The 25,757-nt window shown below is 46.2% G+C and overlaps 1 protein-coding gene across 6 annotated transcripts in view; it reads right to left on the minus strand.

Annotated features, from left to right (window-relative positions):
- UNK (unk zinc finger) overlaps positions 1-25,757 on the minus strand; it is a 683,439-nt gene that overhangs the window by 128,345 nt on the left and 529,337 nt on the right. For all 6 annotated transcript variants that reach the window (XM_085616970.1, XM_085616969.1, XM_085616974.1 and 3 more), the window contains exon 11: positions 2,539-2,713. In XM_085616970.1, the coding sequence (XP_085473096.1) occupies positions 2,539-2,713 (175 nt within the window). The remainder of the gene's footprint in view (positions 1-2,538; positions 2,714-25,757) is intronic.

A 25,757-nucleotide genomic window follows, 5' to 3' on the forward strand; every position in this document is an offset into this window, starting at 1 on the left:
GCGATCGCAAAAGAGGCAAGAGAGACCACACAAGTGTTGGGTGAGGTGTCTAACCCACTGCCCTTCGTCAGTTCCTCATACCAGTTGTCCTGTTCCTGTTCTTCTTCAGGGTTCTTCTTTCATGTCCTGTTCTTCTTAAGGATCCATAGACCCCTACCATTCGTCTCCCTCTTCAGGCATGTCAAATAAATAAGGCACTGGGGCTCTGGTCCAGGAAGGATGGACCCAGTCGGCTTTGAAGTCGCTTTAGCTCCTTGTCGGATTCGGGAATAACGATGGGGGCAGTGCAGCCTGGGGGCGTAGGCAGCAATGGAACTGGAGAGGAGGCTGAGGAAAGTCTTGGCCCACGGATGCTACTTTAGATCCAGCATGGGATACTTGGGCCCAATTGACGAAGAGGGTGGACCTGCTGGTGTGGATCAAGTTGTGCTCCAGAGGGGACAGGTCGGCAAAGATGAGGTGTATGGCCTCAAAACTCCTTTAACTGGGCTGGGGTCGCTCCGGATCGATGAAGTGTAGAGAGGACCCGGGTTCAGGTTCTCGCTGGGCTTGGAGTGTCGATGCTTCTGCGTCTCATCAGAAGACTTAGACGAACGAAGCGAAGTTGAAGACCTCTTTGACTTCTTGTGTCTGTGGAACTTACCCGATGACTTTGAATGTGAGGACGAACGTCAGAAAGGGCTTTGTAAACGGTCCCCTTTTGAGCAAATTGGACCTTGAGTGTCACGGGGTCGACTGACATCGGATGACGAGGTGCTTAAGGGTTCACTCACTCAGCGCCTTGGGATGCATGGCACAGCTGTCCACGCAGGTCTTGGATTCATGGTCCTGCTCCAGACACCACAAACACACAATGTGGGGGTCTGTCACCAACATCGCCCTGGGGCACGCCCCACATGGTTTGAAAACTGTTTCTTGGGAGACATGTTCACACCAAGGGAAAAATCTCCAAGAAGTTCAACAAAAAAAAAATGACAAAAAACGCCAGTCAAAAAGTGACTGACAGGTTGCTTGGACCGGGTCAGCGCTACCTGGCATGGAAAGAAAGGAACTGATGTCCGTGTCCTGAGGTGGCACCCATATAGGTACCGTGCACGTCACATTTGGTGCAGACAACGCCACGTGCATCCGAACACCACCACCTACCAGCGCAGAAGGTTACTCCTCCAAATGTTTCCGGATCCAGTCTGACGCCTGGGGAATATTCTAAGGCAGGGGTCTCTAACCTTTTTTGTACTGAGTGCTACTAATATTATTAGTGTTGTATAATCTCAATTTTGTCATATGTATATTCATTTAAACAAGCAAAAGCTTTCACATTTAATAAGCTGGGCTGCATACAGGTGAGCTACTTAGACGTAGATGGAGAGCTACAGTAGCTCACTAGCTACTGTCTGGAGACCCCTGTTCTAAGGTAAGGAATCTGCAGCTAGAAGTCTCTATCAGATACCAGCCTTCAATGCTTTTCCCTGGCTCTAAAAAGTGCAACATGTCCACTTTAAGAAAAAGGGCTAATCTTAAGGACAAATGCAAAAATAACAATTGATGGACAGAATGCAGAACAATGTCATACATTCACCCCAGTACAGAGATATGGGCCTAAATCCATCGTTTTTTTGCTCACCATGCCATTACAGTTTGGACCCAGCCATATGCAAATCAGTCTTGACCCTGCACACTGCTGTAACACTTTTCGCCCTAAGTGGGATGGGTATGCCCAGACGTGGGTCCCTTGCTCACTGTGCCACTGGATTCAAATCCAAACTGGGGTGGCGTAGTGCACAAAAGAACGATGGATTTAACCCAGATCTTTTGACTGGGGGAGAATGTTTGCATTGTCAGCATTCCGTCCTTCATTTGTTTGCTGTAACACTAATCTTAAGGACATCATTGACTTAAACTCCATACAATTACCCTGACAAACAAAGACCCACGCCCACAGTCTGCGCCAAAAGAAACCTCTCATGAGCAGCTTATAGTATTTAAATGGGAAACAATCCACTGAACAGCTACAATGCTGTAAAAGGAGGAGACCAATATTCGTTCCACCCTACATGCTCTTAACATTTACAGGCTCAAATAATTCTAAGCTCACTGAAGAATCCAACTGGACCTGTACAATATCATTAACATTACTGCAGCTACCTGTAGGCAATATACATTATATCAAACATTAAAATACGAACTATTTTTAAAACTCCACTCACAGTATAGGCCATTTTCAGTAAACAAACTCCTGCTTGCGCACACAAACACAAGTACACATACTCAGTCTCTCTTGCTCCATCACACGCTTTTTTTTGTTCACCTCTCAACCCATAGACAGAGACCATGCTTTCTTGACCACTACACATTTGTCTCAAGAAGAATTCTCTCTCTGCACACAGGGGATTGTCTGTAAGAGGGAGAAATTCTGATTGGTGACCAGACAAGTTATAAAGAAAATGCATTTCCGTGCCATGACATACAATGAAGCTCTGGCATTTTTAGTTATCAGTTCTCTTTCTTGAGACATTGAGAATTCCTTCGCCCCATTACCTATGACAGACTCAACGGTGTCGCTAGTTGGGTAGAAGGGAAGCGCGTTTGCATTCATTCCTGGTATATTGCTGATCCCGGCTGGACTTGGGGGAGTTGCTGCAAGGCTGGAGGTGATGCTGGAGGAGATGCTGGAGGTGAGTGGGCTGCCCAGAGGAAGAATCCCTAGCACATCCTATAACAGGGAAACATGTTCAGTGAAAAAACAAAGAAAGCCCATTATCGACTGCTCCACCCACCTGCCTCACTCAGCTGTCACACTTTTCTCAACTAGCAATGGAAACATGAAGTTGAAGATTGCACAGTTGATCTTATGACTGAAGGTGCAGAAGGATAATGAGTACATACATTTATTTACTCTTATGTCTCAGCTTTTCAGTCCTACAAATGTAAAACCCAAGGCACGATTTACAACTGGAGATGCAGTGAAACATATACTTATATACAATACTTATTTATGAAGATTCCCTTACTTCAGCCTTATGGAAATGTCTAGGTTGGCAAGCAAAAGCACAGAGATCCTTATTGTCTATTAAAAAATAAGTGAAAGAAAAGGAGGGGCCCATCTAGATCTCATTTTTCATAACCACCATTGTTTGAAAAGCCAAGTCTTTGGCTGTTGTAGAGTTCCTTTAGCTCAGTCTTGGCACTTTTGCATGTTAAAGTATGTATGGTATATTTATAAATAATTCTCATCCCCCGTTTGTGATCCATACATCTTTCAGTCCCTACAAGCCTGGGCTTTGGCTGTGAGAGACCACTTTCCTGTTAACAAAGCGCTATGTTGCATTGATCTTCAGTTTCTAAATGTCAATATTGCGGATACCACACAAGAGACTTGTTTACCAGGTCTGGGAGCTATGGCGCCTCTTTTGGGGTTGCAAAAAGTTTTGTCTTTGATACCATTAAGGGCCTTCCCCAAGGTGACTGATACCTCAAAGAGCCTTTCTTCAAAGAGGGTATACGAAGGTGGTCATGGAAGTATTATCAGTGGAATGACTGTGGAAATGATGTGGTCAGCAGCACAAAGTTCCAACTGCATACTCTTCGTGGGAGAAGGGGGTGTAGACAAGGGATCCAAATCATCTGCATAAAAGATTAACAATGGCCACGAACAAGGTCAGCAATAAAAAGTTCAGCTGAAGCATGTTTGGTAAACTTTTAGGTAGCGCTGTGGACAAATTGCTCATAAGGGCCATGTAAATGCTAAGAGTACAGCTCAGGTTAAGACCTCTTAACCTTTACCCCCTTATGTATGTCCTGACAGTAGTCAGGTAGTCTGGCTAAGTCTGCTGAGCTGTTTGTGATATCTTTGCTACAGAAGGATCTGTGTCATTTCAGAAATACTTGATGAAAAGCTATGGCATATATCACATTCCTCAGTTTTAGCTGAAGTTTCTTTTAGTAAGCACATACAGGAGCAGATCCTAACAAGTAATCTCTGTGCGGCTTCAGTCTTGGGAGAAAGTAAACCCAGGAACACAAACACCTCCTGAAAAGCAAAAGATTCCTTTTATCTGTAGACAATTCTTGAAAGTCTCAAAATAATTACCATTCATTTGTAGAAATTCACACAAACATATAGCTAATGCACAGGAATTCCTAAAATAGGACTTGTGGTAGATGGACTTTAAGTCTATAGAAGCCAATGGTCACAATAGAGTGGATAGGCTACTGTATTAAATGCTTTTCTTTAATACTGCTTTGTTGAACATAATAAGCATTCCTGGCTGAGGGATGGGGAGTAATTATATGGCAAGTGAAGCTATGAGAGATTCAATGTTAAAACAGAGGTTGTTACTTGGGAGCATCATTGGCTCTTTGACGCACAATGATAAGAACAGGTGTGTTGTGTGTAGCGCACCTTGGTGCAAGTTTACATGGTCCATGTTTGTACACTGAGTGATGCTGCAAGTGAGCTTATGTAACGTAACATAAGTGATTTTGGCCTCAAAATACCTATAAGCTTTCTGTATTATTCTGTGCAAGCTAACAAAATGTTGTGTGCGCAAAACTAACCCATGGCTTCTGCTGTAGGTTGCTTCTGCTAAAGGGGTATTTCTCATTATTTTCGTGGATGCTAACAGCGGATGCAGAGAGAGCAGCTTCTCCATAAACTGACCAATGGTTTGAAAACTAATAATAGTAATGCTTTGGAAAGGCTTCAAATGTAAGAACTGTTTTCAGCTTGGTGGTGCAAAGATTGAGTTCTGAGTGAGTAGACCTCCAATTGCTCCATAGAAATAGTAAAAAAGAGAAAGACATATAAACACTCACTAATTAGAAAGGGGGAGAGAGAGCCCTGTAGCTAGGGGGTATGTTGTCTGTTGGGACACTGAACATAGTACCCTCTGGTAAGCAGAAATGAGGGGGTATTGCATGGAATAGCAACAGGCTGTGTGCAAAGGTGATGCTATTGGCAAAAAGTAATTTTTAGAATAACTTGTTAGGAATCTGTGATGAATAATGGGTGGGTTCTATATTTTATGTGCTTTAAAAATAATCATTACCACAGAGGTATTTCATTATTGTGATAATTCTTATGATTTACATAGGAATATAGCACAAGATGAATGCTATTATAAAATACCACATTTTTGTGTATATCAATCTTGGGGGTCCAGGGTGGAGTCCATTATCTACAACCTGCAAGAATAAGAGATTCTCTTAGATGTTGGTTATATTCCAAACACCTTTCACACGTGTAAGTATGCAACCTAAAGGATGGATTGTGAAATACATGTTCATTTTATTTTTTTCACATAGACAGACACCGCTTTGGGGAAGCTATGGGACTCTTCTAGGAGTGTCCTCCGAAATTGTGATGTTTTAACAGCAGGTTGAAAAGGGTTTGCAATAACGCTGAAAGATAAAACTTTGACCCCAGAGAAGATTGAATTCTAATCTGTCAATTGTTGGGAGTATACATGAATTCCAGTACCACCTCAAATGAGTCACCACTTTAATATGGCCTTAGTGAAGATTCTTTTATCCATGTTCCCACAAGGGGAAAACTCACTACTAATAATAACCTTGACTGAAATTGCGTAGATTAGATCAACTGATCTACTAACATCAGGAAAGGGTTCCTGGTTTCCTTTTAATTCTAATCTGATCTCACCCATAAAGTGATTGAGTATTCTGCAGGAGTTACTAACAGTCCACAGTGCCCAGTCCCATTTACAATAGAATGTCTATACTTGCTGCTAATAACCATTTTACGAAGCATTCAACATCTGAGATGTTGGCAGCCTGTCGGCCAAATGATAATGTGTAACTAAATGCCCATTAGATGCACTTTTGGCAGCCAGTCATTCTGGTAAAGAGATTTCACTATCTATACCATAGTTGCCATTTTGAAGTTCTCAGCCTAATACAAATATATTTAATGAGGAAAGGTCCAAAATTCTGCAGAGGCACTTTACTCGTGTAGTAAATAATTCCAAGTAGTAACCTTTCCCTAGGTCCAAATTAAGAATACATCTGCTGCCGGAGGTGCGTCGCTGTGTTCTGAATGTATGGGAGCCCAATGACTATAATGCGGCTCAGGCTCGGTGGGCGGCCTTGGGGAACATGATCGCAAAGAGAGATATAGCGCAGCTTTGGGGTTCCCAACGGCCTCCCACCGTGTCCGTATGTAAGGAGAACATGGACTGGTGCATGTTCAGGGAGAAAACTGTGTATGTGGCTCGTGGTAAACCGGGGGCATGGGGTAGAATTTGGGGGCAGTGGAACGTGTATCGCGGGTCTATCTGTGCTCCCCCCCTGGTGGATACGTCTGGGGTTGCCTCGTCCCCCTGATCCTTGAGGGTTCCTTGCCTATCTCGTACTTCGGAGTACAGATTTGGTTCTCCCGTGGCCCCCCCCCCTCCCTCTCAGGCCTCCTTTTATTGACCGCCCTCGGGTGGTCGGGTTTGGATTCCCCCGGCTGTGGTTCGACGCCCATTTCAAGTCGTTTCGCCTTGCTTTTTGTTTTTCTTTATTTTTGTTGTTATTTATATTAAAAGTGTGTATCCTGACTTCCCTTATGTGCATTCTGATCTACTGTAATATAGCGGAGCCCCTGTGGGCCAGTCATTGTTTTTTGATCTGTTTGACCACTGTAACTACTAGCGGCCGGCCCTGGCGGTTGTAGGCCCGTGCTTGTAACCTTTTCTCTGCACAATAAAAAATTTAAAAAAAAAAAAAAAAAAGAATACATTTTACGAGTTAGAACTGGAATATACAAGTTTTACCTTTTTCTGACTGAATAAGCCTGACTGATTCTGTACTGTGCAGAATGAATGTATAACATGAGTTAGTACCATTGTTGTTCCGTACATGCTGTAAAAAAAATGAGGATCGTTATTATGGAGGTGTGACATTTTGTAAACTGCATAAGGCATATCATTATATAATACTTCAATCTCTTAACTCTAGGGGCTGACATTGTTCATGTGCGGAAGGCAATCTTCTATGATAGATGCTGCAATTAAGCCTTGTAAACGGGGTCAAATGATGGGCCAATCAATTTGGCTAATACCAGTTTCAATTCCCAAGGGGGAGCTGGAGATTCACTAGGAGGAAATACCCTCTTCAGACAACCTATAAAGTCTCTGAAGAATGACAGATGAACCTTTATCGAGGCAAATTTTAATTTTGATTGAGCCAGAAGCAGCAAATATGGAAGAGTGACATCTAGGCAGGTGATGGGGTCACAGCCTTTCTGTTAACACCAGATATAAAATCTCATCCATGTAAAGGAATAAAATGCCCTCAGTGAAGGGCACTCAGCTTACTCCGATATGAACATGCATGCCTGAGATCTGGTCAAGACTTCTGTTTGCATGAAAACCTCTTGTGTGGCCTAAGCTACTTTGTAGAAGGTCCAGAAACCACAATTGCCTGGACCAGTCCGAAGCAATAAAGATCATTGTTGACTGACAATCCCACAGTTTCAGGAGTACTGCAGGAATCAACAAAATTGGAGGAAAAGTGTAAAAGGTTATCCGCGACCAAAGAAAAGGATATTGCCCAATGTCTTTGGCTCCAGTATTCTCAAGGAACAGCCTTGGCATTTTCTGTTTTCTGAAGCAGTGAAAAAAACTAACGGTGGAACGCCCCATGCTACGAAGATTCAATGTAATATTTTGTCTTCCAGGACCCACTTGGGATTCTCTTTGTAGAATCGACAAAGTAAGTCTGATTGATGGCTGTGAGCTCCTGGCAAGTGAATTGCTCTCAGAGATATTCCTCTGGCCAAGGCCTGTGTCCAGATTTACTCAGACTCCAGCAAGAGAGATTTCGATCTTGTGCTGCCCTGCTTGTTCAGGTGTTGTACTGTTGATGTACTGTGCACCTCGATGAGGACCATGCTCACTGCTAGAACAGACAGAAATGCATTGAGAGTCAAGTGGGCTGCTCTCAAGGTCTTCCTATATAGATCTAAATAGATTAAACAATTTCTAAATTTTTCACCTTTGTCCGTGCACTGCCAGAATCCCCAGATTCACTTTCTATCACAATAGCGAGGCATGTGACAATTGCATGTAGTGTTGGTTTCTGTTGAAACAGGAGTCCTCAATTGAAATTCCCTGCCTTACACCACAAAGAGCGTGATTACTTTGCTGCTAATGTGAGATATTGTCATCCTAATTGCCATATCTCAACCCACACCTCAAACCCTTGATCTTCTAGACACAGTTGGACTGGTCTTATATAACCCTACATTTGGAACAATGAATGGAAATGCCTAAAGCCATGAAACCCAGCACAGAGGAAATTTATCTTGCAGATGGACTGCATGTCATTAGGAGATGGCATTTGTCTCAGAATGACAAAACTATCTTCACTTTAGGGAACATTTTATCTAGGCTTGTGTCTAGTGCTGCTCCCAGGTTTATTAATTGAGTTGGTTCGACTTCTGTAGAATTATCTGCAAACCTAAGCGGAGGGGCAATGGTTTTGCAATGTTATTATGTTGCTGTACCTTGCTGTGACTCTGTATTTTTACCAGCTAGTCATCTAGGTAAGGATAGACTAATATACTAATATCCCTTGACATCATAAATGGGCTGATACTACTGCCATGTATTTTGAAAAGGTGCAAGAAGCTGACTTCAGACCAGACTGGTAATGTGCTCCTACTAGAACACATTTCATACTTTCTCTGCATTTTGCAGATGGGAATGTGGAAATGTGCATCTTGGAGGTCTATTATGTGCACATCCATTTGCCCTGCTTGTGGTGAGGAAAGATTTGAAGGAGGGCTAACATACAAAACATTTCTTTTTTGATCCACTTGTTGGTGTTTGGTAGATCAAATATTGAACTGAATTCCCTCTTTGGCCCTTTCTTTTACAAGAGGCAATACCTGCAGTACAACTGGAATATACAAGTTTTCCCTTTTTCTGACTGAATAAGCCTGACTGATTCTGTACTGTGCAGAATGAATGTATAACATGAGTTAGTACCATTGTTGTTCCGTACATGCTGTAAAAAAAATGAGGATCGTTATTATGGAGGTGTGACATTTTGTAAACTGCATAAGGCATATCATTATATAATACTTCAATCTCTTAACTCTAGGGGCTGACATTGTTCATGTGCGGAAGGCAATCTTCTATGATAGATGCTGCAATTAAGCCTTGTAAACGGGGTCAAATGATGGGCCAATCAATTTGGCTAATACCAGTTTCAATTCCCAAGGGGGAGCTGGAGATTCACTAGGAGGAAATACCCTCTTCAGACAACCTATAAAGTCTCTGAAGAATGACAGATGAACCTTTATCGAGGCAAATTTTAATTTTGATTGAGCCAGAAGCAGCAAATATGGAAGAGTGACATCTAGGCAGGTGATGGGGTCACAGCCTTTCTGTTAACACCAGATATAAAATCTCATCCATGTAAAGGAATAAAATGCCCTCAGTGAAGGGCACTCAGCTTACTCCGATATGAACATGCATGCCTGAGATCTGGTCAAGACTTCTGTTTGCATGAAAACCTCTTGTGTGGCCTAAGCTACTTTGTAGAAGGTCCAGAAACCACGATTGCCTGGACCAGTCCGAAGCAATAAAGATCATTGTTGACTGACAATCCCACAGTTTCAGGAGTACTGCAGGAATCAACAAAATTGGAGGAAAAGTGTAAAAGGTTATCCCCGACCAAAGAAAAGGATATTGCCCAATGTCTTTGGCTCCAGTATTCTCAAGGAACAGCCTTGGCATTTTCTGTTTTCTGAAGCAGTGAAAAAAACTAACGGTGGAACGCCCCATGCTACGAAGATTCAATGTAATATTTTGTCTTCCAGGACCCACTTGGGATTCTCTTTGTAGAATCGACAAAGTAAGTCTGATTGATGGCTGTGAGCTCCTGGCAAGTGAATTGCTCTCAGAGATATTCCTCTGGCCAAGGCCTGTGTCCAGATTTACTCAGACTCCAGCAAGAGAGATTTCGATCTTGTGCTGCCCTGCTTGTTCAGGTGTTGTACTGTTGATGTACTGTGCACCTCGATGAGGACCATGCTCACTGCTAGAACAGACAGAAATGCATTGAGAGTCAAGTGGGCTGCTCTCAAGGTCTTCCTATATAGATCTAAATAGATTAAACAATTTCTCAATTTTTCACCTTTGTCCGTGCACTGCCAGAATCCCCAGATTCACTTTCTATCACAATAGCGAGGCATGTGGCAATTGCATGTAGTGTTGGTTTCTGTTGAAACAGGAGTCCTCAATTGAAATTCCCTGCCTTACACCACAAAGAGCGTGATTACTTTGCTGCTAATGTGAGATATTGTCATCCTAATTGCCATATCTCAACCCACACCTCAAACCCTTGATCTTCTAGACACAGCTGGACTGGTCTTATATAACCCTACATTTGGAACAATGAATGGAAATGCCTAAAGCCATGAAACCCAGCACAGAGGAAATTTATCTTGCAGATGGACTGCATGTCATTAGGAGATGGCATTTGTCTCAGAATGACAAAACTATCTTCACTTTAGGGAACATTTTATCTAGGCTTGTGTCTAGTGCTGCTCCCAGGTTTATTAATTGAGTTGGTTCGACTTCTGTAGAATTATCTGCAAACCTAAGCGGAGGGGCAATGGTTTTGCAATGTTATTATGTTGCTGTACCTTGCTGTGACTCTGTATTTTTACCAGCTAGTCATCTAGGTAAGGATAGACTAATATACTAATATCCCTTGACATCATAAATGGGCTGATACTACTGCCATGTATTTTGAAAAGGTGCAAGAAGCTGACTTCAGACCAGACTGGTAATGTGCTCCTACTAGAACACATTTCATACTTTCTCTGCATTTTGCAGATGGGAATGTGGAAATGTGCATCTTGGAGGTCTATTATGTGCACATCCATTTGCCCTGCTTGTGGTGAGGAAAGATTTGAAGGAGGGCTAACATACAAAACATTTCTTTTTTGATCCACTTGTTGGTGTTTCGTAGATCAAATATTGAACTGAATTCCCTCTTTGGCCCTTTCTTTTACAAGAGGCAATACCTGCAGTACATTCCCTTCCCCGTGAGGAGGCACCGGTTTAATCGTGCACTTTTTTTAAACAAGACAGCCGTCTCTCATCTACTGGACAAGATAGTAGCTTGACTAACTTTGGTTAAATTGGAAGTGGTTTACCCTTGAATCGAACAAAGTAGCAATGCTTGACAACAGTCAGCATGCATCTGTCTAGTGGGATTTGTTTCTCACTCTTTCTAGGGAAAGATACTGCTCCCCATACCGGAGTAGCAAATTGAAAGGTGGAAGGCTTGAGGTGTCATTGACAGGTGTTGGAGGCAGAGCTTGTGCAGCTGTTCTCTTCGATTCCTTCTTGTGGTATTGATAACTTCAGCCCCATTACTGATGTTGCTGCTGGTAGGGTCAATAAAAGGACAGAACCTTCCATGAGTAGTAGCACCCATCATTATATTGACTTCTAGAATTTCTTATTTTCTTCTAAACCTACTGCTTTCAATCGTTATTCCTTATTTTTTCATCCTATGCATCTCTTCCTCTGCGTGCTGGCCAAATGAAGAGGAGCCAGAAAAAGGTGAGTTTAGAATCTTCAGTTGAGGGCCTGGGTTTAGTGATGTCAATCTTAGCCATAGCTTGTGTGAGAGTGATGCTTTGCAATAACCCAGTGGTGCTAGTTCCACTGCATTTGAAAGAGCACTGATTACCTGGCTGGAGACCAGTGATCCCTTTTACACAATTTCCTCCAGGTCTTAAATGTGAGGGTTTAGTAGGGCATGGGAAAAAGATTTTAGTTCAGGTTAAATTTCTCATTCACAACAGCTGAGTGAGGCTGTGGGTGCTAGCATTTTTGTAAATGCATTGATTGTTGTCACACACATTTTCTTTAATTCTGCCATGCCCATCCAATTGCTCTTGCTGCTCAAAGGCACAGAATTTTCTTGTGTGAAGCATGTTTACGCATGACCAATGATTCTATGACAGAATTAGCCTTTCGTCACTTTTGGGATGATCTGGTTCTTGATGAGGACACGTATTTCTTAAGCCTGCTTTCATTTGACCAAAATGTGAAATGTTTCTTCTACTAATTCTAGAAAACCTGGAACCAAAGGGAGAAGCATCTCCTTTATCACTGACAGAGGTTTGAGTGATTCAAGAGGAATGCTTATGTTTGTCACTCTCACTAACACATCATGGAAGGTGATATACTTGATGGCAGGGCAGCGTGATGTGGGTGTACAAGAAGATGAAGGATTCTTATCCCTCGACAAACGTTATAATGGAAGTGAAGGAGATTGGTGAAGTGGGATTTCTATGCCTTTTCCATGTACGTGTTGTACTTCTCCCACTAGTGGAATGACGGTTCTGAAGGAAGGTATGAAATGGGCACATAGATGCAGAGTGAGACATCATCGGAGATGGACAAGGTGAATACAGAGGTCCAAGAGGAACTTGAAAAGGGTCTTTGGTTAGCAGTACACATCTTGGTGAACCCAAAGGTTGTAGAGGTATCACAACAGCAGAAGAGAACCTAAATCTTTTTTAGGGTGGGTGTGAAAATGTCGACGTTGAAACCTCCAAATCGGTTTTCCCAGGACTGCTGTGAAAGACATTGACGCGGCTGTAGCCTTTGAGGAATGTTACAGCGATGTTGATCAAATGGATTGTATCAACTGCTTTGAGCTTCAAAGTTGCTGGTGATGATGTGTGCCTAAATCTCGATGACTTTGAGCAGTGGTGGTCAGGATGTCATGGTGGTGTCTACAACGATCCTTTAAATGGTTAGCACGTTGGTGTTGATGGTCTCAACAGCAATGCACTGGTCTTTAACTGCAAATTCGTTAGTTGGTGGTTAGAAGGGAGGCAATACCTTTTTTCGTTGTTCTCACCCTTTACTGTCCCTTGATCGCCCTTCTATGAGGTTCTTAGGCAATATATTCACTTGGCTAATGAGACAGGCATGTTATCGGGAGGTAGCCTAAGGGCTTCTATTCCTCTTGGCCATTAGGCCTTTCAGCTTGCCACTAAGTCGTATGCCTTCTCTGTCCTCAAGTGCCCTTAACATATTTTAAATTCACACTCTTTTACTGAGTGAGAAGAGAGCGGGGACACCACACGGACCTTCTGTTGATCTGAAGCAGGTTTATTCCTCCCACATGTGGGGCACTTCGCAAATAGAGATGACAATTTAACAGAAACATGCCCAGAAGAGCAAGAAGAATGCTTTACACATTAGGTAGTCTTTACAAAATGTCGAGAGAAAACAAGTAAATTAAGTTTCTGTGAGAACATTCTCTCAGAAAATAGAATTAAAACACCCAATGTTCCCCCCTAGATACCAGTTACAAGGGCCAGAAAAACAAAACTGACTTAGTGAGGTGAATGTTAGTACAATATATCATGAGCAGTAGAGGTTCCTGGAGCCTTAAAGGGACAGCACATTTTCAGCACTCTCAAAGGAAGCCTATCAGTCTGCGAATGTATTCACCGCTAATGCATATCCAAGTTGTTTTTTTGTCCATAGGTGGTGTAATGTAGTCTGAGCGAGGTTTCATTTTGCATTCTTTTTAATGCCTTCAATTTGTAAATCCTAGCCTGTGACAGGGTTTCAGCAGCAACATTCAACATGTTGAATTCTTCACCCTTCCTGCTGGATTATACACAAAAGACAGCTAAAGATGTGTATTTGGTTCCTCATTGCAAATATATTACTCTAAATTAAGATCCTACAATGCAGAAATAGCATTTTCTCCTCTGAATCCATTTGAAAGTACGATAAAAAAGTGTGTTGCTTGGGCAGACAAATGAGGCCTGTTTCTATTGCATTTCAGATCCCTTTACTTAACATCCCTTTTGTTATGATTGTGTGGCGCTGCTGGCAAATTGTTTAAATGAGAGTCTTAAAAATATAGGGGAAATGTGAAACGTTTAGCATGTGAGAAGGAATGTGCTACTTACCAGTATGCATCTGTTCTTGGCATGTAGAGCTGCAGATCTACACACTGTGCTTAGATCGCCATCTGGTGTTGGGCCCGGATGTTTGCAGTTGTTTTTCTTCTTGGAAAGTCTTTGGAAGTCACGAGGTATGTGCGTCCTCCTTTGGATCATACTGCGCATGGGCTCCATCCTCAGATTGTTTTTCGCCAGCAGGGAAATGATGGAGCGTAGTGATAAGCAGTGAAGATGCCCATGTGTGCTGTATCTAAATAAGATAAACTGGAACAGATAAAGGTAGCCGGGGAGGCGGGTGGGCGTGTGTAGATCTGCAGCTCTACATGCCAAGAACAGATGCATACTGGTAAATAGCATATTCCGTTCGAGGCATATAAACTGCAGATTACACACTGTGCATAGATTATATAACAAATATAATATACTCGCTCCTAGGGGCAACCACCACTATCTGCTGCAGTTGTTTGAAACAGTGTTTTAAGAACAGCCTGGCCCACACTAGCTTGTTTAGTTCGCTCATCTACACAATAGTGTTTAGTGAAAGTGTGTGGTGTAGACCATGTAGCTGCTTTGCAGATAGCAGCTATGGGGATGTTCCCTAAGAATGCCATGGAAGCCCCTATTTTACATGTAGAGTGGGCTTTAGGGGGAACAGATAGCGTGCGTTTTGCTTTGTGGTAGCAAATCTGTATGCATTTAACAATCCACCTAGCTATCCCAGATTTGGAGATGGGGTTGCCTTTGTGTGGTGGTGAGAAAGACACGAACAGTTGTTTGGTCTTACGAAAGGGTTGTGTCCTTTCGATATAGTAGAGCTCTTTCTGCAATGGTCTGTGGCTGCGAGAAGAATACGGGCAGTTCCACAGATTGGTTTAGGTGAAAGGGAGAAATTACTTTAGGGAGGAATTTTGGATTAGTGCGGAGAACAACCTTGTTATGGTGCATTTGCATAAAAGGTTCTTGAATGGTGAGTGCTTGTATCTCACCGACCCTTCTGAGGGAAGTAATGGCTACAAGAAATGCAGTTTTCCATGTGAGGAATTGAAGTTCACATTTGTGTAGCGGTTCAAAGGGAGTCCCCATTAGTCTTGTGAGAACAAGGTTTAGGTTCCACACAGGTGAGGGTGGCACTCTGGGGGGAATTATTCTCTTGAGGCCTTCCATGAAGGCTTTTATGGCAGGTACTCGAAAAAGTGAGAGATGTTGCCTGTTTTGTAGATAAGCAGCTATGGCTGCAAGGTGCAGTCTAATAGACGTGTAGGCTAGGTTGCATCTTTGTAGGTGTAATAAATAGCCTATGATGTGTTGAATGGACACATCTAGGGTATCGAAGTTATTGTTGTGACAATAGATCACAAAACGTTTCCACTTGGCTGCATAGCAAGCTCTAGTGGTAGGCCGTCTAGCTTCTCTAATGACGTTCATATAGTCAGGGGGAAGATTAAGATAACCGAATTCTAGGATTTCAGGAGCCAAATCGCAAGGTTGAGCTGAGCTGGGTCCGGGTGCCTGATCTCTCCATGGTTCTGGGTTAAGAGGAGTGGAGAGAGGTGTAACTTTTGGTGCGGGACTACACATAGTTCCAGCAGTGTGGTGTACCACGGTTGTCTGGCCCAAGTTGGAGCTATTAGGATGAGAGTGAGGGAATGTTGCTGCAGTTTGCGCACCACTAATGGAATGAGTGGAAGAGGCAGAAAAGCGTACGCAAATCTGCCTGACCAGTTCATCCATATTGCATTGCCTTTGGACAATGGATGTGGATACCTGGCGGCGAGCTTGGAGCATTTGGCCTTTTCGTGTGTGGTGAAGAGGTCTATTTGTGGATGGCCCCAAATTTGAAAGTAAGGGTGAAGAACTTGTGGATGGAGTTCCAACTCATGGATTTGTTGTGTTTGTCTGCTGAGCAGATCGGCCATAGTGTTCTGGACTTCTGGGACATGTTGGGCTAGGAGAACGTTTTTTGGGGTATGGCCCATCTCCATATGCTCTGTGCTAAATGAGAGAGCTGTGGAGAGTGTGTGCCGCCTTGTTTTTGTATATAGTACATGGCTGTCATGTTGTCCGTGCAGATTAGGACGGCCTTGCCGGAGACATGGGTTTGAAAGGCCTTCAGGGCTAAGAATATGGCTAGTAACTCTAGATGGTTGATGTGGAGTAACTTTTGTTGAGGTGTCCACCTGCCCTGTGTGGTGTGATGTAGTAGGTGAGCTCCCCAGCCAGAGAGCGATGCATCCGCTGTCAGTACTATCTGGGCAACCGGGTCCAGGAACGGTCGCCCTTTGGAAAGGTTTTTGGTGGTCCACCACTGCAGAGAGCGATGGGCACGACCGTCTACCAACACCAGATCTGTCAATTGACCCTGGGCCTGGTTTCATTGGCACGCTAAGCACTCTTGGAGAGGACACATCTGGAGTCTTGTGTGAGGTACTATGAATATGCAAGAGGCCATCATTCCTATAAGTTGCATGAACACTCGAGCTGGAAGAGAGTGTTCCGGGTGAAATTTGGCACGTAGAGCCTCAATGTTTGCTATCCTGGCAGGACTGGGATAGACTAGCGCTTTTGAGGTGTCTATGGTGGCACCTAGGTATTGTTTTACGTGGGACGGTTGCAGATGGGACTTGGTATGGTTTACTGTGAAGCCCAGGTGGTGAAGTAGTTGGATAGTGGCATGAGTGTGTTGTACACACTGGTTGTATGAGTTGGCTTTTATGAGCCAGTCGTCTAGGTATGGGAAGACGTGGATGTGTTGTCTTCGCAGGTGTGCTGCCACTACCGCTAGGCACTTGGTAAACACCCGTGGTGCTGTGGTGACTCCGAATGGGAGCACTTTGAAGTGATAGTGTTGGCCGTCCACTACAAATCTGAGAAACCTCCTGTGAGCCTTGTGAACAGGAATGTGGAAATAGGCGTCCTTGAGGTCTAGGGTGGCAAGGAAGTCGTTTTGGGAGAGCAGGGGAAGTACCTGCTGGAGTGTGACCATGTGGAAATGGTCTGAGTGTATATAGTGATTTAGGGGTCTGAGGTCCAGGATGGGCTTTAGAGTGTCGTCCCTTTTTGGTATGAGAAAATATAGGAAGTAAACTTCCATATTTTGTTGGTGGGCAGGAACTAGTTCTATCGCACTCTTTTGTAGGAGGGAGATTACCTCCTGCTTTAGAAGTGACAAATGTTTCTGTGACATTCGGCGTTGTTTGGGTGGAATGTTTGGGGGGTAGATGTTAGTTTGAGGCAGTAGCCTGACCGAATTATCTGTGTTACCCATTTGTCTGAGGTGATAGTAGTCCAGACAGGAAGGAAATTGTGGAGTCTGCCCCCGATTGGAGTGGGATGGTCTGGGGGGAGTGGAGGGAAGTCATTGAGCAGGGGTGGAGGCAGAGCGGGAGGTGTTAATTTTGCCTCTACCCTTATTGTTGTTACCCCTATAGCCGCCTTTCAGGTAACCCCTAGTGAAGGTGGATTGGGTAGGGGCTTTATAGGAAGTGGAGGCGCTGTCGGAGGAGTAGCCTCTGGAGGTGCTTCGAAAGGAAGAACGGCGAAAGGAGCGCCTGGGAGGGTGTGACTGTAGGGCTCCCATAGACTTTGCCGTATCGGTGTCCTTTTTCATTTTTTCCAGGGCAACGTCAACGTTTGGGCCAAACAGATGTTCCTGGTCAAAGGGGTGGCTGAGGATGGAAGCCTGCACCTCGGATTTGAAACCCGAAATTCGTAGCCAGGCATGCCTACGGAGGAGGACGCTGGTGTTAATTGCCCTAGAGGCGGTGTCAGCTACATTGAGGGTGCAGCGAATGGAGGTGTTGGTGATGGTTTTACCCTCCTGTATTAGCTCGTTGGCTCTATTCCTGTATTTGTCAGGGAGGTGTTGCATTATGGCTTCTAATTCGTCATAATGTGCCCTGTCATATCTTGTCAAAAGCGCTTGGGTGTTTGCAATGCGCCATATGCTGGCAGCCTGGGATGCAGTTCGCTTGCCAGAGGCGTCTAGTAGTTTGGACTCCTTATCAGGTGGTGGTGCCTCGCCTGATGCCTGGGAGTTTGCACGCTTCCTTGCAGTGGAGACTACTAGGGAGTCTAGTGGTGTGGACCCTCTGATGTAGGTGGGATCTGTAGGGGCGGCCTTATACTTCTTCTCGATGCGAGGGTTGATGACCCTGGCTCTGACCGGGTCTTTAAAGACCTTCGGCGCCTGCTTGATAACACCCTTAAGCATGGGCAGAATGGAAGTGGCCCTGTGTGTAGTGTCAAAGGTATCTAGGAGGAAGTCCTCCTCCACGGGGTCTGTATGGAGATCAACTCCGTAGTAGTGTGCAGCCCTATGGAGCAGTTGGTTAAACCCCATAGTGTCTTCTGGGGGGGGACGGTCTTGAAGGGTAAAGGTCGTCCTGCGGGACTTTAGGGACGTCTGGGATGTTGTAGTCGTCCCATGGGTCTGGGGAGCCTGTAGGAGTGGGGACCCCTGTGGGTTGGTCATGGGGTCCGTCCCCTGTGTCGTCGTAGACATCGTCATCATCCTCATCCGGAGAGGGTGTGGGGGAATGATGAGGTGGGGGAGGCGGAGGAGAGGGAGGAGGAGGTGGAGGAGGGGGTGAAGGTAGTCTAAAAGGGGAGGTAGCCAAGTCTCTTCTCTTTGGAGGTGGAGCTGGGACAGGCTTGTCCAGCGGTCTCTTTTTGATGCTGAGCATCAAATGTCCAGTTTTAGGGTCTTTGACAAGTGTTTTTTGGAGTGGATCGGGCCAAAATAGTTCCTCTGTGAGGGGCCGATCCGTCGGCGCCGAAGGTGTCGGAGCCGTAGGTTTTTTAGTCTTGGAGTCGGCATTCGTTGTTTTGAACTGTGTGGCTTAGAAATGTCCGGTTGTTTCCTCGGTTCCGAGATGGCTTTCGGCTTCGAGGTGTGGGTATCGAGGGCTTTGGATTTTTTGCTCGGTTCCGGGGATGGTGTCGGTACCGAGGAGCTAGTGCTGGTCTTCGGCGCCGAGTGCTTCGGTGTGGAGCTCGGCGCGGAGGAGGCCATCTTCTTTTTCGGTGCTGGTGCGGAGGAGTGTTTCTCGGCACCGACGGCAGGCTGGCTCGAGCTGCCAGAAGGCTTGATGGGCTTCTTTACCAGGCCCGAAAGCGAGGTATGTGAAGCAGTGACTTTGGTCGTGCCTAGGCCCGAGGGCGAAGGTGTGACCGAAGCCTTTTTTGATGCCGTTGAGGGTGGGGTGTGGGGATCGATGTTAGTACTCACGCACCTCTGTGCCGGAGTGATGTCCTCGCAATCTGAGTCGTCGGCTTCGGAGGCGCTGACGAGGCCCTCTTCGGTGTGCTGGTCTTCGGGAACATCGACACCTTCTCTGAAGATGTCGTCGGGGAATGCAGTCGACGAGTGTGCCATGGTTCTCCTCGCCCTTCGGTCCCGAATGGTCTTTTTTGACTGGAAGGATTTGCAAGCCGGACAGTCTCGTGTTCTGTGGAGAGGAAGAGGTTGCACACCTCATGGAGATCGGTGTGGGGAAACTTTGACCCACATCGAGGACACTTCTTAAATGGAGTCCATTCCATGAGCCAGGACCGGAGCTCAGGTAGGCCCGAAGGCCTTCGTTGACGACCGGAATCGAAGACTTCGAACGATGAGTCGCGTCGAGTGTTGGAGATCGCGATCGAAATAATACCGCGGAAAGGGAAGGATTGCGTGCCGATTAGAAGAACTGAAAACGGTTCGGAACCGGAGCGCGAAGAGCATATCCGAGCCCGATGGCGGAAAAAAACAATCTGAGGATGGAGCCGAAGCCCATGCGCAGAATGATCCAAAGCAGGAGTCACATACCTCGTGACTTCCAAAGACTTTCCAAGAAGAAAAACAACTGCAAACATCCGGGCCCAAAAAAGTAATAATTTTGCTAAGCTTCACACAGAGAAACTCCCCTTCACAAAGATTCCTTTTTCATGATAGAGAGGAAGGGTTGGACAGACAAGCCCCATAGGCTGCCATTACGTGTCTGTAAATGGATACCTTGCCTTTAAGGAACCCTCCAGAGACCCTCGGTATCCCATGATGCACAGCAAAAGGCCAGTTACTTTCAGCTCTTTTTGAAAGTGTATAAAGCCAGGCCTGCTGCATTCAGGATAGTACAGTTTCATCCATCGGGGAGGAGGGCGGGTTGCTTATGACTATAACAGAGATACCCCTACTACAGAACTGGAGTTACAGGTAAGAAACTACTCCTTCTGTAGTAGGGGATCTCTGTGTATAGTCAATCATGTGAATAGAATGGCAAGCCCATCCCAAAAAAAAAAAAAAAAAAAAAAAAAAAACAGCGGTGGAAGAAACAGACAAACCCACTACTGTGCAAATAGATTCCTCAGCGAAGCCCGCCCAACCTGAGCATCTGCCCTGGCATCAGAGTCCAGGCAGTAGTGTTTAGCAAAGATATGGACTGACTTCCAGGTGGCAGCCTTACAGATTTCTGCAATAGGGACATTACGGAGTAAAGCCGCTGTAGCCGCTTTACCTCTGGTAGAGTGAGACTTAGGCTTACTAACTAGAGTCTTGTTAGCTTTCTGATAACACAGTTGAATACAGGCCACAATCCACCTAGAGATGGACTGCTTGGAGGTAGCAAGACCAGTCCTGACAGATCCATAATTAACAAATAATTGATCCGATCTACGAATCTCCTTTGTCTTATCTAAGTAGAATTTCCACACCCTTCTCACATCAAGCGAATGAAGGGACCTCTCCGCCGGAGAGGAAGGATGCTGAAAAAATGTGGGCAAAGTAATTGCCTGATTCACATGGAACTCTGACACCACCTTAAGAAGGAACTTTGGGTGAGTTCTCATGACAACCTTTGATGCATGAAACACAGTATAGGGCTCTTGGCAACAGAGAGCCTGGATCTCACTCACCCTGCGAGCCGATGTTATAGCTACAAGGAAAGCTGCCTTCCAGGACAGATGGGCTCAAAAGGCTCCTTCATTAGTCTAGACAGCACCACATTAAGCGCCCACAGAGGCGAAGGACGCGTAATGGGAGGAAACACCTTCTTCAAACCTTCCAAGGAGGTTTCTGAAAAGCATTTCCTATACGCAGTTAACGCTGCTAGGTGAACCTTAATGGAATGAAAATTAAGGCCAGATTGAGCCAAATGTAGTAAGTATGGGAGAATGACATCCTCCTTTCAGGATGTAGGGTCTGCATCTAGACGCGCACCAAATGCAAAATCTCTTCCATTTGTATACGTAGAAAGTCTTTGTAGACAGTCTTTTCGCTTCTCTTATTATCTCTTAATATCTCCATGCAGTTCCGAGATTTAAATGTCCATACTGCACTAGCGAAGGTCCGGTCGACACGGAAGACGAAGATGTGGCAGGAGAGACCGGTGTAGGAGGTCGGTGAACCAACATTGCCGAGGCCATTCCTGAGCAATGAGGATCATCTTGGCCCGGGACTGGGACAGCTTGATCAACACTGTTAGGATCAGGGGAATGGGTGGAAAAGCGTAGAGAAAGCGGTTAGACCGGTTGATCCACAGTGCATTTCCCAGCATCCCCGGTTGGTAAAACCTGGAGGCGAAGTCTCGGCAATTGCTGTTGTCTGCGGTGGCAAACAGATCGATTTCTGGAGTGCCCCATCTTGCGAAGATTTCTCTTAACACCTCGTCATTTATGATCCATTCGTGATTTTCTTGAACGAGTCTGCTGAGCGAGTCTGCCTGAGCATTCTGCACACCTGGCAGATGAGTCGCCATTATCATCAGGTCCCTGGCCAGCAGCCAGTTCCAGATCATCTGCGCTTCCCGAGACAATGAGCGCGATCTTGAGCCCCCCTGCTTGTTGGGGTAATACATTGTTGCTGTGTTGTCCATCTGTACAAGCAGGTCCGTCTGGGACCACGTGCCCTGTATCTGGAGGTGGTCCGAATGCGCTCCCCAGCCGTGGAGAGATGCATCTGTCACAATGGTCTGAGTCGGTATCTCTTTTTGGAACGGAATCCCTCTTCAGGGACTGGACAGCGTGTTGCGACAATTGGATCCTGTCCTCCCAACTCCCTCGTTTCTGGTCCCACTGATCCTCCAAAGATTCCTGCAGAGGCCGCATGTGGAGGCGTGCATGTGGAGTGAGAAAGATACAAAAGGCCATGGAACACAGGAGAGAGGACACAGTCCTCACCATCGGCGAGGGAATGGACATGAGAGCCTGAGCCTTCCGAAGGATTGATAAGCGTCGCTCCTCCGAAGGACACACGCTTGCCTTGAGTGTATCGATGGAGGCTCCCAGGTACTGCAGACACTGAACAGGAGTCGGGACAGACTGACAGATTGATGTGTTGACCCAAACGATTCAACAGAACGGCCGTCCTGTTGAAATGTAGCTGCGCTTCCTGAAACAAGGCGGCTTTGATCAGCCAGTCGTCCAGGTACGGATATACGAACACCTTGTTCTTCCTCAGGTGCGCTGCAACCACTGCCATGCACTATGGAAAAAGTCCTGGGCGCAGCTTCAGGCCGAATGCAAGCACTGTATATTGGTAATGATTGGTGCCGACTAGGAACCGCAGGAACTTTCGATGCTTCCTTGCAATGGGTACATGGAAGTACGCGTCTTGCAGATCTATGGCGCATAGCCAGTCCCCCTGATGCAGCTGAGGATAAATCTGGTGCAGGGACAGCATGCAGAACTTTCCTCTGCGAATCCATTTGTTCGCTTGTCGCAAATCGAGCATGGGTCTGAATTCGTTTTTGTCCTTTTTGTGTACGAGAAAGAACCTGGAGTATAGACCTTTCCCCCTTTGAGGAGGAGGAACCGGTTCTATCGCCATTTTTCTTAACAGGGTATCGGCCTCCACTTGAAGTTCGCACAACATGTATTGTGAACAAACTGGTGGAATCGATGGAGGAGGGCTGATGAAACGTAGACAGTATCCATTGCGAACAATATTCAGCACCCAATTGTCCTGATTTATCTTTCTCCACTCTGCCAGGTAATTTTGAATGCTTCCCCCCCACCGGAGTGGTAACAGAAGAGGGGGAAGTAACCTCTCAGGGCTTAGAATCAGCGGGGGCCTTGTTCCCCGATGTCGACTGCTAGTTACCCCTGCCTCTCTGACGCCTCTGAAATGGTTGCCGTTGAAACTGCTGCTGCTGTTGCTGCTACTGTCCAGCCTGACGGCCCTGTCCGTGTTGGAACCGCTAGTTAGAGTAACGCCGTTGGTAGGGGTGGAAACTCCTACGCTGCTACTTTAGGCTTTTCCAAGCCAACAGCCTTGAGGGTCTCAACTTCAGCTTTCATTCGAGCCATCTCCTCGTCCGCATGGGAACCAAAGAGGGTGAAACCCGAGAATGGGAGATTAGTGATGCGCTGCTGGGCCTCCGGTTTCAAGGAGGTGAGACGCAACCATGAATGGCGTCGCAGAGTCCCACCATGACAATATCCATGGGCTGCAAGGAGCGAAGTGTCCGCAGCCGCACTGATAATCTGATTAGAGACCATCAGACCTTCATTGAGAACCTCCTGGAAATCTTCATGTTTGTCTCTAGGCAGGAGTTCTATGAACTGTTGAAGGGACTCCCACAAGGAGCGGCCGTATCGGCCCAGGAGGGCAGTAGAGCTCGCTGCCTTCATCGAAGTGGCTGCAGTGCTGCAGACCTTCCTCCCCACAGAATCAATAATACGGCTTTCCTTGTACAGTGGAACTGTGGTCGAAGGGGCTGTAGCGTGCTGCTTCTTCGCCGCCACCACTATGACTGAATCCGGGGGGGAGATTCGCCCGAAGGAATGCAGGGTCCGAGTCTGGGGGGCGGTATTCTTCTGAAGCCTCGAGGGTGCCGATTTCATTGAGGCAGGCGTCAGGAACAATTCCATCGCCGGTTCCTCCAACCCGGGCACTAAAGGAAGTAGAGGCCGAGAGGCTTGCTTTCGCTGTAGTGTCTCAAAGATCACCGATGTAGGGGCAGGCACGGATAGTGCAATGCCCTGTTTCACCGCTCCCCTTACTAGAACCTCCTGAAACGTGGTAATGTCATCAACAGGTGACACTCTTGGAGGTGGAGAATCCGACAGGTTAGGAGAGTATCTTCCTCCAATAGAGGACTCTGTATCTCTAGTATATCTGGAACGTGACCTCTCGTGATGACGACGACGGCGAGATCTGGTAGAAGACCGGTGCAGGCTGCGAGAGCGATGTCTTGGCCTGGATCGAGATCTTGGCCTTCTTGGTTCCGACGGGATCACTGGCACAGGTGGAGCCACCGGTGGCCGAGGAAGAGGCTGAGGTGGAGGAGGAGGAGGAGGAGGATGCGGCGGCTCAGGCGTCCTAGGCGACTGATGAGGAACCACAGGCTGAGCTGGTTCCGGTGACCTGGTCGGAGAATAGGTCCTGGAATACTCTGAGTCCGAGGTAGAAATTACCCTTCTCCGCTTGCGGGCAGGCCTCGAAGAGGAAGCTCTGGAAGCGGTGCCCCTGGATGGCGAACGTCGATGTCGTCGCGATCTTGAACTCTCAGAAGAGGAGAGGCTGACCACAGAAGGTGACAGGTCTCTCGACGTCGAGCTCCGAAGGTACCTCCTCGACGTCGACCGTCTCCTCGACATCGACTTTCTACGTGATGTCGACTTTCCACGTGACGTCAAACTTCTTCTCGTCGACTGTCTTCTCGACGGTGACTTTCTGCACAACGTTGATCTTCTCGTCGACGGCGATCTGCGCGTCGACGGCAAACAGCGGTGTTGCTTCGACAGCGAGCGCCAATATCTCCTGGACCCAGACCGACGACGACGATGATGTGTCGACATCGTCTGTGACGTCCTCGACGTCGACCTCGTCCGAGGTCTCGACATCCTTCCCCTGGACGCTGATCTTCGACATCGTTTAGACCCAGACCCCTGGGTCGACGAGGAGCATATCGTCGTCATAGCTGGTTTCGACGTCGACGCCTTAAACGTCGACCAGGACCAGCCTCGTTTCTGGGCCTTTTTTCGACTGGGGAGCCCCCCTGAGGCCGGTGCCCAGATGCCCCACCTGCAGCCTGTTGTCTTCTCTGTTCAAGGCCCTGAAGGCGTATCTTCTCCCTGTCACGCAGGGTCTTCCTGGAGAAGGAGTTACAGCTGATACAGGAGTCAGGTACATGAGATGTAGGAAGACAGAGTATACAAACTCTGTGAGAGTCCGACTTGGCCTTCTTCCTGCCACATTCTGGGCACTTGTCAAACAAAGATGGCATTTTGACAAGAGAAATGTGGGCTAACTGCCCCAAAAAGACAGCAAAAGGAAGGTAAAGGCCCAAGACGTCGAGTGAAACACAAACTAATAATAAAGCTCAATAATTTGAAGATATACAACAAAAGGTAGAGCTCAATGCTCCAGGGTCCTGCTAGCAGGAGCCGGAAAAAAGAACTGAAAGTAACTGGCCTTTGGCTGTGCATCATGGGATACCGAGGGTCTCTGGAGGGTTCCTTAAAGGCACAGTATCCATTTACAGACACATAATGGCAGCCTCTCTATCATGAAAAAGGGATCTTTGTGAAGGGGAGTTTCTCTTTGTGTGAAACTTAGCAAAATGAATAAATTTAATTGTTACCTGGCTATCTTTTTCACTTCAGGATGAAGTACTGGCCAGCGTAGCCTTGTTGGTTTCAGGGTGCATTATTTGTCTTCTATTTTCTCTTAAGTGTCTATGCAGGATTGCAGAAGAGGACAACTTAAGAGACTATTTCTATTGAAGTGCTCGGAGGTCCACGCACATGGGCGGGACTATTCACATGATTATGACTATACACAGAAATCCCCTACTACAGAAAAGAAAGGCAGAGAATAGCCCTC

The sequence above is a fragment of the Triturus cristatus genome, chromosome 7 (assembly GCF_964204655.1).
Source record: "Triturus cristatus chromosome 7, aTriCri1.1, whole genome shotgun sequence".
Lineage (NCBI taxonomy): Eukaryota > Metazoa > Chordata > Amphibia > Caudata > Salamandridae > Triturus > Triturus cristatus.